General features: G+C 41.5%; 1 protein-coding gene and 1 pseudogene across 1 annotated transcript; one reads left to right on the top strand and one right to left on the bottom strand.

Moving 5' to 3' along the window:
* Positions 1 to 2,899: 2,899 nt before the first annotated feature.
* Positions 2,900 to 6,558, bottom strand: LOC118834789 (annotated as a pseudogene).
* A 3,636-nt stretch (positions 6,559 to 10,194) lies between these two features.
* LOC118834778 (protein SMG5-like) lies at positions 10,195 to 13,038 on the top strand. The gene has a single exon (XM_036742206.1). It carries the CDS (start codon positions 10,195 to 10,197, stop codon positions 13,036 to 13,038), a length of 2,844 nt encoding a protein of 947 aa, XP_036598101.1.
* The last annotated feature ends 346 nt before the right edge of the window (positions 13,039 to 13,384 follow it).

The raw sequence follows: 13,384 nt of genomic DNA, 5'->3' as shown, positions 1-13,384 counted from the left end.
ATTTTTCTTCTCAGATTCTCTTTAGCCTATCCCTCCTCACATTCCAACTTACTTCTAACCACCACTTCCTTAATGTATACTCTTTTAAAGAATCCTTCCTTATGCTCTCCCCCACCCTCCTAATCTTAAAGTCCCTTCATCTTTCTTTCCCCTCACCCTCTGATTTCTTTATAAATTTAGAAGACTTTTATATCCTTCTAGCTGTCTATGTTTTTCTCTACCCCAGATTCAATGAGAGTAAGGTTCCCATACTACTAGCCCTCCACCTCCACTTTCTTCTTCTGTATCAGTTCTTCCTTTCACACCTCATTTGCATGAGATAATTACTCCTTTTTGCCTTTTCTTAATTTTATTTTTTTGAATCACCCCATCATAACCAGCTCAGCTCCAAGATTTTTTCCAAACTACCCAAGTAATGACAGTTTTAAGAATATTGATAACATTCTCACATATAAGTAAACAGTTTGACCTTATTGAGTCCCTTATAATTGGTCTTTAATATTTGTCTTATATTTCTCCTGGATCTTAGATGTTGAATTTTCCCTTGAGTTTTGGTCTTTTTGTGACAAATACAGAAAAGTCTTTTAGTTTGTTGAATATCCATTTTTTTGTTCAACTTTGAGTAAATTATTTTTGGTCACAACGCTAGCTCTTTTGTTCTTTGAAATATAATGTTTCAACACCTATAGTCTTTTAGTGTGGGAATGTATAGGTCTTGTGTAAGCCTCATTGTAGTTTCACAGTTTTTAATTTTTTTCTTGTTGCTTGTCCTATTTTCTCCTTAACCAGGGAGCTTTGAAATTTGGTTATGATATTCCTGTAAAGTTTTATCCTGGAATCTCTTTCAGGTGGTGATAGGTGGATTTTTTTTTCTATTTCTGCTTTTCCCTCTTGTTTTAGAACTTCAGGGCAGTTTTCCTTAATAATTTCTTATCATATTGTATCAAGATTCTTTTTTTAATCGTAACTTTCAGGTAGTCCAACAATTCTTATATTGTCTCTCCTCAATCTGTTCTTCAGATCAGTTGCTTTCTACTGAGATGTTTCTCATTGTTTTTATTTTGTTTATTTCTTGTGTCTTATAAATCACTCACTTCGCCTTACCCAATTCTAGTTTTCAAGGAGTCATTTTCTTCCTTAAGTTCTTGGATCATTTCTTTTTCAAATTGGATAACTCTTTTAATATTTTTCTTTATTTTCTTAGATTGCTTTTATTTTTTTTCCCTAATTTTTCCTCAGGCTCTCTTGTTTGTTTGGTTGTTTGGTTGTTGTCCTTCATTCTTGAAGAGGACCAAATGATATCACTATGTTATGAACCAAGTTACAGTGTATCTGATTGTGGCTGATCAGACTAATACAAGCTAGCTCAGAATGCTCTACCATAGGTCAGGCACAAATAGATTATGTGAACACGTAGGGTGGATTCTCTAAATTTGTGCATCTCGTGTTTCTTTTGAGCTACTTCAATTTTGCTTTGCTCATAGAGCATATGGCCCTCTTTGATGGAGGCATGCCATACTAGGAGGTCTTGTTCCAGTATCTCCCATGTCATGCAATCAGTTCCGATGTTCTTCAGAGAGACTTTGAGGATCTCTCTTATTTGACTTTTGAAGTCCTTTTAAAGAACTCTTTTTGGGCTTGTGACCATTTGATGTCTCTCTTTGAGTAGGAGTGGTTTTTTCAACTTTACTATCTTCCTCTGAATATGAACTTAGATCTTCTCTATCCCCATAGTAGCTATCATTGAGTTCTTTCTCTTTTGCTTACTTATTTTTGTATTTATTTTGTTTTATTTTTAGCACCTTATAATTGTAATTGGGTTCTAGTAACCACAGCGGATAATGGTGCCCCAGGCTTCTGATTCTTCTTGGTGTTATTGTCTGAATATTGTCCAGGAGCCCAGCTCCAGGCATTCCTCCCCACCCCTAAGCCATGGCTAGGGCCCCCAGCCACTCTTTCCAACAGAGGCTTTTGCTCCCTGCAGTCCCTCCCATGGCTGCAAACTTCAGCTCTCCCCTCTGCTTTCCCAGCTGAGTCCCCACCCTTCTGTTACTGCACTCACGGGGCATATGCCCACTCCTTCTTGCCCATAGCTGCAATCTGGGACTGTGTCTGGTCAGCACAGCTGGCCTGGCATCCAGAGACAGTGGGGACAATATTCCCCTGCTCAGCTGTCTGACATTCCGTCCATGAGGTAAAGGCCCTCAAGGCCAAAGGTACTTCCCTGACCCAGTTACCCCCCCATGAAATTTTTTTTGTTTTTTTCCCCCAAAGAAAACTTTAATGTAAACACACAAATCCAATGTGCTTTGCCCCAGGTAGAAGGCGCCCCTTTTCCCTCAGTAATCCAGGGGCCCAGTATATGTGAGGAGCCTCCCACTCAACTATGCTGGGGTTTGATCTATAAACCTTGGCATCAGGGAAAAGAGAGACCCATCTCTGTGCCTAGTACAAGGTAATGATGCCCTGTGAGCAATAGGCATATAGGTGGTCGATGGCCAGGGTGTGGGTGACTCTTGTTGGCTATCCAAAGCATGGTTAAAGCCAAGAGCCAGACAATGTAGCAACAGCAGCAGAGAGGGGGACTGGGGCTTTGTTCTGATGAAGCCTGGCCAAAAGTTGCCAAAGAAACAAAGGCACTGGAATGAACTCACACTCTGAAGAGTCACTGGGGTCCCTCTGGTTCCTCCCCAGGGATGACCTTTTGGTAGCACAGGAAGGCAACAGTTTCTCACCCCAGGCTGCCCAGGAATCCACGTCCATGTTACTCCTGATATCTCTATAGGCCTGTCGTTCTGGGGCAGGTTGGGAGTTGGGGGCTGGGGATGTCTGCTGGGAAGGTCAGTTTCCTGAGGGTTGGTTTTGCCCTGGTGGCTGTGCTGTCATGGCCAGGATCTCCTCAGTGGCAGTTCTGACAGCTAGAGTGGCAGGGGATTCCATTCAGACAACAGAGGCATCTCCCCACTGGTATCCCCAAGGCCTCCAGGGCCCCAGCATGGCCCTTTGGTAACCCAGCAGATCTCTGTGTGGCAGACAGTGCGGCAGATCCAATCACAGCCATCCTTCTTCTGTAACACAATGTGTCACTGAGGGCAGTGCATGGTCTAGCCCTGCTTGCAGCATCAGCTTGAGCATCTCTGTGGTCTGCCGGGCAGCTACATCATTCTGTGTCCTCAGGGCAAGTTCATCCTCATATTCTTTATAGTTCATGTTCTCATGAATGGCCTTGCAGAGCAGACAGTTAATGTGCCCACACACAGGACAAGTAAACTTGTTGACGTCATCCTCAAAGAAGCACCAGTCTTGGCAGTCATTGGTATTGCAATGATAACTGAAAGCACTTCTGTTCTTGGGAATTGAGATGCCCTGGTCCAGGAAACACTGGTAGTCCTCAGGGCTCAGGAGCACTCAAACCTCTTGCTCCTGCAGCTTCCTTGAGCTGGAGTAAAGTGTCATCAGTTTAGGGGCATAACACCTCAGCCTCCTGGCTATTCAGAATTGTGCCCTGAATGCACTCCTTGCAAAAGGAGTGAAGGCACTGTGGAAGGAAAACTCCCTCACCAGGCCCCAGGGACAAGTAGCAGATAGGGCATTCCACAGCCTCAGTGCTCTGCACAAGGTTCCACTGGTCCAGCTGCAGGAGCTGAAAGTAGTTCCTCCCCTGCTGCTTCTCCTTCCTCAGATGATACTGCCGCAGGGCATCTTCCTCATTGTGTAATTGGGCTTGTTCCTTTTCATAGCTTGTGGGAGCTGGGCACCTGGTCTAGCCTCACAACACATCTCACAGCCTGGCTTGGTGGGCTTGTTGACAAAAGTGCACCCTAGACATTCCCAGGCAGCCACAGAGGGATCAGGGGCTGCTTCCACAGTAGAGGGAACAGTAGTTCCAGCTTCCTCAGAGGGGACTTTTTCTTGAGTTTGTTGATTCTATGAAGTTGGCCTGGAGGTGTTTGCAGTTCAGTAGGCCAGACCTCCACCCCTGGAAGTTCAGTCTTTCCTGAGGTCCTCTCAAGTTGTTTCAGGAGCACAACTACTTTACTCTGAATTTTGTTTATTTTGGCCCCTCTACTTTCACACTGAGGCAATGTTCTGTCTGTGTTTGTGGAGGAAATTTGGAGGGCCTGGAATTTTCTGATCTACACTTCCATCTTCCCAGAATCTTCCCTAAAGACTTTAGTTCTCAAGGAGTAAGGGAAAGCTCATAGTTTCCTCTGGAAACTCTGGTTCCTTTGCAAAGTACTAGAGTAAAATCCAGTTCCTGAAGAGCTTCCTGGATTTTATTCTGGACTGATTATTGTTTTTTCCCTACATCTCAGATGCCTCTTTTCATAATTCTGACCACCCAGACTAGAGAATGATTTGGAGATGACATCTGACAAATACCAAATTTTAAGAGGTAAATTCACCTTTCAATTTTTTTTAAAGTCATTTGTTCAGGTTTCTCTTGTAAATACTGGCAGATTGTTCAGTGACATATATTCATTTATACTGTATGTATGTCTAGATATGTAAATAAATGCATATATAAAAATGCTATTTTGATATGTGTGTATGTGTATTTTCTGCCAGGCCTTAAAGGTGAGATTCATTTAATTTTTTCCCATCTGATAATCTGCCGTGTAATGACATGTAAGGTAGTGGGCCATTATCAGGTCTCCCAACCTGTGTTGATTTTTCCAGAGTCTTTAATTAAGTTCTAGGTTTATTATGGAGAAGCCCTCTTTAATGTCTACCTTCCCAAGGGTCCCATAATGTCTCACTGCCTGTGTCTCCAGTATCTCATGGGAAGAGAAGTGCCATTCCATTGCACCAGTCTCTGCTGAGGTGAGGAGAGAGGGTGCCATTCTATTAAGTTTCAGCCTTAGAGGAGAAGGAGAGTAACACCTTTCATTCTGCTTCAAGTCCTTGCTCCCTTTCCTGAACTGCCCAAGGCTTTGAAAACACTCCACTCTAAACCCAAAAGAAAAAAATACTCTGTAGACTTGGAGAATCTATCTAAAATCTTCCATTAAAGATGAACAAACTTTCCTCTATCCCCTAGGTCTTCTTCTTCTGAATCCTGGTGATTCTTCGTCCTGGTAGGTCATCAAGTTCCATTTCTCAATCACCACTGCCCTATCCCTTATTTCCATTCCCCTTACCCCTTCCCCACCCCAAAATGTCCCACCACAAAACTACCCATGCCTTCTACTATGCTCTCTGAAATACTTGCTTTATAGGCAATAAGTTTACTTTCATTTAAATTATTTACTTTCCCACTCCTTTCATCTTCTGCTTCTCACTGAGAGCTAGCTCCCCCCTCATATTATAGACTCCAAAGAAGTTACCCCTTCCAGTACTGGCTGCATTTTCACTCACTCACCCAATGAGGGGAATTTGGAGTATTCTTTGCTTCCTATTACCACTTTCAGGTTCTGCCTCTACTATAATCACTTAATAACCTGTCTTCCTTTGAGGTTCACTCAATCCCTATCTATGAACCAATCAGAATTCTGGTAGTTAGAGGTCTACAGGCCTCCAGGATATACCCCTTCTTTTCTCAATGAGTTCAGTACCTATCTCAGTCTTTCTCTTCTGCCCTTATAGCAGGGGACTTCAATATACATATGATGTTCACTCTACAACTTTAGCCCCTCATTCCTTAACCTACTCATTTCCCATGACCTTTACCTCACCTCAGCCATACACAAAAACAATTGTATCTTTGAGCTTACAGTCGCTCACAAATACACCACCTCCATGGTCATGAACTCTGAAATTTCCATATCTGATCACAATTTATTTTCTTTCCACCTTTCCCTCTGCTTGGCAGCTAAATGCTTATTCTCTGCCAGCACTAAGACCTCCACTCATTTTTCTCCCAGACCATCAAACTTCCATATTTTCCTCCTTTTCCCATCTTTACCCCTTGGTGAACCAATTCAATTCTACATTGTCTTCTTCTCTTGAATCCCTTGCCTCCTTATCATATCACCAGTCTTGCCCTGCTAAACCCTAGCCTTGGATCACTCCCAACATTCATTACCTTTGTTCCTGCATATGTGCTGCTGAACAAAGGTGGGAAAAAAATTTTTAAAAATCATTCTGAGTGGGTCAACTACAAATTTGCATTTTGTAACCTCAATTGCACCTTCACTACTGCAAGGCAATCTTTTTTTTACAACTCTTTAATTAACTCATTATCCTACTTACCACAGTAGCTTTTCATTGTTCCTCAAACCTTCTATGGATCCCCCTTTCCCCAGTATTTCAAATGAGAACTTACCTCATATTTTACTGGAAAACATTGAGGTAATTCACTAAGAACTCCCTCTTTTTCTTAGTTCCTCATCTCACATTACTCATATTATTTCTGTCTGGCCCTTCTTGCCAAGGCTCACCTCTGTACATATACAGATGATCCCCTCCTATCCTATATTTGCCAAGAGACTGCTTCTTCTATCAGCCCCACTCTCTCACCTTCAATTTTTCCCTGTCTACTTCTCTTCTGCTTCTCTACTGCCTGAAACTTACCTGTGTCTCATCATCCTCGAAAGAACCCTTCACTTGATCGTACATCCCCAATATCCTCCCATATCTCTCCTCAATTTTGTGGTTGGCTACTTAAGAAGGCTGCCTATAATAGGTACCATGACTTCCTTTTTTCTCACTCTCTTCATAACTCTATACTCTGGCTTCTAACCGTATTATTCCACTGAAACCACTCTCTCCAAATTTACCAATGATCTCTTATCTAATAAATCTAATGGCCTTTTCTCAGTCCTCATACTACTGGACTTTTCTTTAGCCTTTGATTGACCCTGTTAATCACTCTCTCCTCCTTGATATACTCCTCTCTAGGTTTTCAGGACAGCACTCTCCTGCTTCTCCTCCTCCCTATCTGGCCACACCTCAGTCTCCTTTGCTGAATTTTCGTCCAGGTTATCTACTGATAACCATGGGTATCCCACAGGGCTCTATGTTGGGCCCTTTTTTTCCTCTAGCTCTATAATATTTCACTTGGGGATCTTATCAGCTCCCATTGATTCTATTATCTCTATGCTGAAGCTTCTCAAATCTATCTGTTTTGCTCTAACTTTTCTCCTGACCTCTAGTCTCACATCTCCAAGTGCTAATTAGAAATCTTGAACTGGATATACTGTGAACATCTTAAACAAAACATATTCAAAACTGAACTCATTATCTTTCCTTCAAAATCCCCCTTTAAACTTCCCTATCGTCAAGTGTACTACCATCCTCTTTGTCCCCCAGGGTCACAGCCTAGGTGTCATCTTCATTCTATAATCCTCATTCTCTCAACTACCTGCCATACAATATATTTAAAGGGCCTGCCAATTTTTACCTTTATAATATCTCTCACATATATCCCTTTCTTTCCTGTAATACTTCCACCACCCTGGTGTAGGCCCTCATCTCCTTACACCTGTACTCCTTACACCAGAAGCTTTCTGGTTAGTCTGCCTGCCACAAATCTCCATTCCAATCCATTCTCCATTTAGTTATTAAAGTGATCTTCTTAAAGTACAAGTACAGTCATTTCATCTCTCTCCCTGTGCTGTTCCACGCCACCCCCCCCCCCCAAAAAGACCACTCAATCTCCCATGGCTCCCTATCGCCTTCAGGATCAAATATAAAATCCTCTGATGCTCAAAGCCTTTTGTAAACTGCACCCCTCCCAAATTTCCTTCTTATGCCTTACAACTCCCATTCCCACCATATACTATTTGATCCAATGATTTTGGCCTCCTTACTGCCCCCCAAAGAAGAATATTACATCTCTCAGCTCTAGGCATTTTCACAGGCTGTACCCCAGTTTTGGAATGTTATCCCTCCTGATCTTTACTTCCTGACTTTCATCACTTCCTATGAGCCAAACTTGGATAATAAATTGCTGCAGCCTATTTATGCTTACGTTATGTCTCTTCCAGAACCGAACATTCTGAAAGAAATCTTTACCAGGTCTGAGTTTAACTCATTGAATTCTTACTGTTATAGGATTATATGTTGTTTCATTGAACTCTTATAAATATTTTAGCCAAATTAGGTTGATCACTATGCAGAATCATCATGCCACCTATCTATATACTTAGCATTCTACTTGTGGGTATTTTGGAGTCATATCCAATTCTGATTTTTCAGTGATTTTGGTATTCTATGATTTGCAGTGATAGAATCAGATGGAATTTTGTGTCAATGAGAAATGTTTGATCTTTGAAAGTATTGACCAATTTCTTATACAGTCCAGTATGTTCTTTTCATTCAATTTTGGGCCTAGCTCATTGTCCATACTTGGTGCTTCCTGTCCAAGGTACATGTAATGATTAAGCAACTCAGTGGGTTTCCCATCCAACTAGATGTCATTGACTGGACAATTGACATCCTTCCTTCTTTTGTGGATTGTTAGGCTGATTCCATTGTATCACAGAACTCCTGGCCATCTTTGGATTTGCAATAGTAATGGGAATAAAATCACTTAGGTAGCAATGCTTGTAAGAAGTAAGATAACCTATTTAATTATGATTTGAATTGTTCTAGTATCTTACTTTGCTCTGGATGCTTGTTCTGGGAGAGAGGATTATTGGAGTAGAATCATTCTTACTGAGGAAAGAGAGTTGGGGATAATATTCCAGAAATCAAATTACTTCTTGAGGTAAGATCATACATTTTAAATAATTGGTTTTATTGGTACTAATAAGTACCTAGTACATTATTTGTTCAAAGTTCAATTGTAGTTGTAGACTAAGAATCTTTCAGGCAAACATATGATGTAGTGAAGAATGCTATGCTTGAGGCCAGGCAGTCCCTCATTCTAATCCTGATTCAGACACATAAGTAATTAGCCTTGTGATCCTAAGTGAGTCTCTCGATCTCATTTGGCCTTAGTTTCTTAATCTATAAAAAGGGATAGTAATAAACACATACTTCATAGGGTTGTTATGAGGATAAAATGATATATGATATATAAGTGTAATATAACACATATGATATACATATAATCTGTAATATGATATGTATTGTGAGATTATATGTGTATTGAATGAGATATTCTATACACACATGATTATATGTAAATACACACATCGCTTCAAAACCTTATGGTACTGTACATGTAAATGTGAGTAATTATTATTAAATCTACCTCAGTAGTAGTGGGCTTTTTGTAGTACAGTAGTCATATGTTTGGTGTTTTGAGTGTATTTAGATTTTAAATGACTGTAGAAAAGTTCCAGTTCTTCTTATTAAGAAGATTACAAATTTACCAAATTTGTGCTCGCTTCCAGATTCTAGGCTAGCAGAAGATAAGGGACCTTGTTTAGGTATGAACTTTGTCGCAGAACATATGACCCCAGGATTATTTTTACAGACAGACTTTCAGAGCAGGTCTCTGACTATGGTTGGGGGCAAGAGGTTGTAAGGGACAAAGAATGCAAGGGGAAGGAAGAAGTAGTGTTACTTGAAGCTTTTAGGTATGTGAATGAAGTAGAGGACAGAGAGTTAATTTTAAATGGCTTGAGCCTGGTCTTTTTTTAAATCATATTGGCATTGATTTCGAACCCAGCTCTCAAAACATTTAGGTTTTCTTTTCCTTTGGAGCTGATTTCTGATTCTCTCTCTGTTTTTGAAACTTCTGCCTCCTGCCCCATGATGACATATGTCTATTTTGCCTTGCTTGGTAGCAACATCTTCCATAAGAAGCTGCTGTTTAGAGTCACTATTATATATTGGTTTACTAAATTTGTAGCATCTAAAGTCTTTCCATGAACTCTATATTCCTCTATCCCCCTATTTTCTTGTTATTCTTCATGATTCTGAGTGGGGGGAACAAGAAAATTGTTCAAAGTTTTGTGTGTGTGTGTGTGTGTGTGTGTGTGTGTGTTTGAATCAGAAACAGAGAAGGAAAGTGACTGAGGGGAGAAAAGATAGACAAGTTACTTATCTTTGGCCTCAGCTGAAGATTTTGTTTTCTGTTGCTCTCAATTACCTGTGTCCAGGTTTCCTTCCTCCTTTTCTCATACGCTCTCTTTCTATCACTCCCTCTTTGTTCCTCCCCCCTTTCAATAAAGTAAATATAACTTTACTTACAATCTAGTAAATATGTGACTTTATTTGATTAACCAAATGCTTCATCTAAGAGGACTAAGATATTATTTCTATCCCTGAACACTGATGGGAAATTTTCTGTGATTCTACAGAATGAGCAATATAGTACAAGATGCTTCTCTTCACAAGGAGAACCTGGTTGCCAGGCAGCTCTACCAGAAGGCATTGGAGCTTGGTCAGCAACTCAACATCATCCTCTCTAGAGACAATGCCAACCAAGAAATTTTCAAACCCCAAAGCCTCACACTAAGGAATCAGGTTGAACAGCTTTGCATTAAGCTAATGTTTCTGAACCCAGTACAGTATGGGGAGAAGGCAGAAGAACTCCTATGGATGAATGTGTACTATAAGGTCATCCTGTTAAGGTTTAAGGATGGAACACATCATGTTAACATCTCAGAAGCTGACTTTGAAAGACACTTGGATAATGGAGTCATGTTTTACCAAAATCTTTTCTCCTTCCTTCAAGAACATTATGAACTAAGACTTACAAACAATAGGACCCATAGAAATATCATAGACTGCAGGAGGGTAGTGCCTGCCTCAAAGAAGGAGGTGGATTGGGCTCGAATGGCCTGCTACCACTGTCTGCTGAATTTGGGAGACTTGTTTCTTTCTCAGAGTCATATTAGATCCGTGAACCTTAAGAACCTGGCAGTACACTATTATTTCCAGGCTTTGTCAGTGGCCCCACATATGGGGATGCCTTACAGTCGGCTAGCAAAGCTAGTTGGTGATAACAATTACGATTTAGATGCAGCATTCTTTTACCAGTGTAGCATCCACTCAGAAGTGCCTGCTAGGGACGCATCCTTTCACCTCAGAAGGTTATATGCTAAGGCTGTGGAAATGTACAACCACATGAAGAAGTGCCAGCTGGAGATGCCATCTTCAGGACAGAAGTGTGAACCCAATAAAAGACTATTAGTGCATTTCTTGTACCTTCAGAACTTCCTTCAGCCTGACAGCTGTATGGACCCCAGGCTGGCTTTACTGACTCAGTCTATACTGGAGGACTTCCATCTCTGCCTCTCCAGCAAGGTCAAAGGGGAGCATAAAAATGGCTTCTTTCTACCAGACCATGTCATCTTTCACATGGTCACTTTATGCATCATGAGTGTGTATAGCTTGAAGAAGGCTGTTGGGGTCTCTCAGAGCAGGGCTGCCATCATCTTTATCTTAGTGCTATTCTCTCATCTTGTCCATCATGTGACTATAAGAATCCAGTCACTACTGGATGGAGCAGGTGACTCAGAGATTAAGAAGAGTAATGGTATCCGATGGAAACACTCAGACCTTCCTGCCCCTAATTTTGATTTGCACCATAGCAAACCTTTGGATATTCCTCAGTCTTCCCATCCCTCTGAAAAACATCACCATTATATTTCATTAGCATCGGAGAGTGACAGTGACCAAAGTCAGGATTATCATTCAAATGGTGACTGGGCCTCTGACAATCCATTAGATAAGAATGATTACTCAGAAGAGACAATATTCAGTTTTAGTTTAGACTTGAATGGCAAAAAAGGGTCTCTCCCTGTGGAGGATAAAGAAGTGAATTGCCCACTAATTCCAGATAAGCAGTTGGAGTTAAGCGAGAGTACAAAGTCTCAGTCTCCCATAATGGGAGGTTTAGGGGCCTTTAGTTCTCCCCCTGTGGAGGTGGTAGATACTTCTAAAGCAGTCTCCACCAAAGTGCCCACTTTGGGTACTCATAAGTTCCAAACCCAACAGAGTACTCTCAAGAAGCCCAACTCAGAATTTAGAGCTGTCATTGGTAAGAAATATCCAGAGTCGGACAAATTTAGCAATACAACAAAAAGAAGGCTTAGAAGGCAGGTCAATCTTGTACGTAAGCTCAGGAAAAAGCTGTCCATCTTTGCTACTCAGGAATTGCTCTACACCATCAAAGTTTTGCTGAACTGGCTTTGGATTGATTCAGATCTCACTCTGGAATGCACACATAGCTCGCCAAGGCTGTGGAGCCACCTGTCTGCATTGTTGAACTTACTGCCTACCATACAAGAATTACAAGGAGCCCACCTTGGCCTGTCCAGTCACTTCTGGGACCTGGTATCAATTAGTGAGGAATCGGATCTCTCCATCTCCCTGCTGCTTCCTGAGGACTTACATATGTGCAACCTCTTGCCAATGAAGGCAGCCCACAAATGGATTTGCTTTATACAGGTCCCACCTCTCCTCAACCCTATAGAGAAGGGCATTTTGTACACTTGCTTCCTTCGCAGCTTTGGTCACTTTGCTGCCCAGCTGCCCCATAGCCTCCTGAGATTTTACCCCAGTCAGGGTCGCTACAAAAGCATAGCTTCAGTTAAGTGCTACCTGAAGAGCCAGGACCAGGCTCCACCTAGCAGCTCTATGAAGCATGTGTCTCAGCAACTGCTCCATCAAGAATTGTCCAGTGTGCATGCTCAGAGGCTGCTGCCTCTTTATCTGATTCCTGACACCCAGGCGCTCTGCCAGTACTTGCCAGTCATCCGAGAGTTTATTATGGATGACAGCTTTATTGTGATCATCTCCAACACTGTTATTGATGAACTAATTGTCCTGAAACACAAAGAACCTGGAGCGTGGGCTACCATCAATTTCTTAAAGGACAAGTTGAAGGAAAAAAGATACAGAGACCCATGTTTCCAAAGAAATGCTGGGAAGAAGGATGTAAGATCCAGCATGAACAGGGAAAACCCTGATGCAAGGGACCTGCATCAGGTCTTAGAGGAATGTAAAGGCCTAGTGAGGGGCCCCAGGGCTGAGGTTGATGACCGTAGCCAAAGGATGATCATCCTTACAGGCCTTAGTTTCAATAATCCCAGGACTTTTTCTCATCCCCTGCTATCAGATTTTCAGACTTCTGCCAGTATCTCAGTAGAAATCAAGCACACTCTACGGTTCTATAGGGAATGGAAGACGGTCAGATAAAAGTCGTCTTCCTCATTTTCCCTCAGGACATACTTATGTGAAGATCTTTTCTTGCTACTTTCTTGTAAGAACATGGTGTCTGGGGGTCATGTTTAAAAGATAATTAAGAAACTCCTTAACTAGTTAAAAACTTTTTGCAGTGATTCCTAGAAAGCTGTGCATTGGCTTTCTCTTGTGCAATTCTGCTGAAAACACTGGAAACCACTTCTTGATCTAAGGAATGAAGCCATGCTAATACCCACTCTTACTGTAGTATTTTAGCAGGTAAAAAGGAATATTCACTTTAACCTAGTCCAGGTCAATTCCTGTTTGCCTAAAGAACCCTTTATTGATAATGTCACATGTT

Source organism: Trichosurus vulpecula, chromosome 1, assembly GCF_011100635.1.
Source record: "Trichosurus vulpecula isolate mTriVul1 chromosome 1, mTriVul1.pri, whole genome shotgun sequence".
Classification (NCBI taxonomy): Eukaryota; Metazoa; Chordata; class Mammalia; order Diprotodontia; family Phalangeridae; genus Trichosurus; species Trichosurus vulpecula.
The sequence above is the reverse complement of the archived record's forward strand: the minus strand, read 5'-3'. Positions and strand labels throughout refer to the sequence as shown.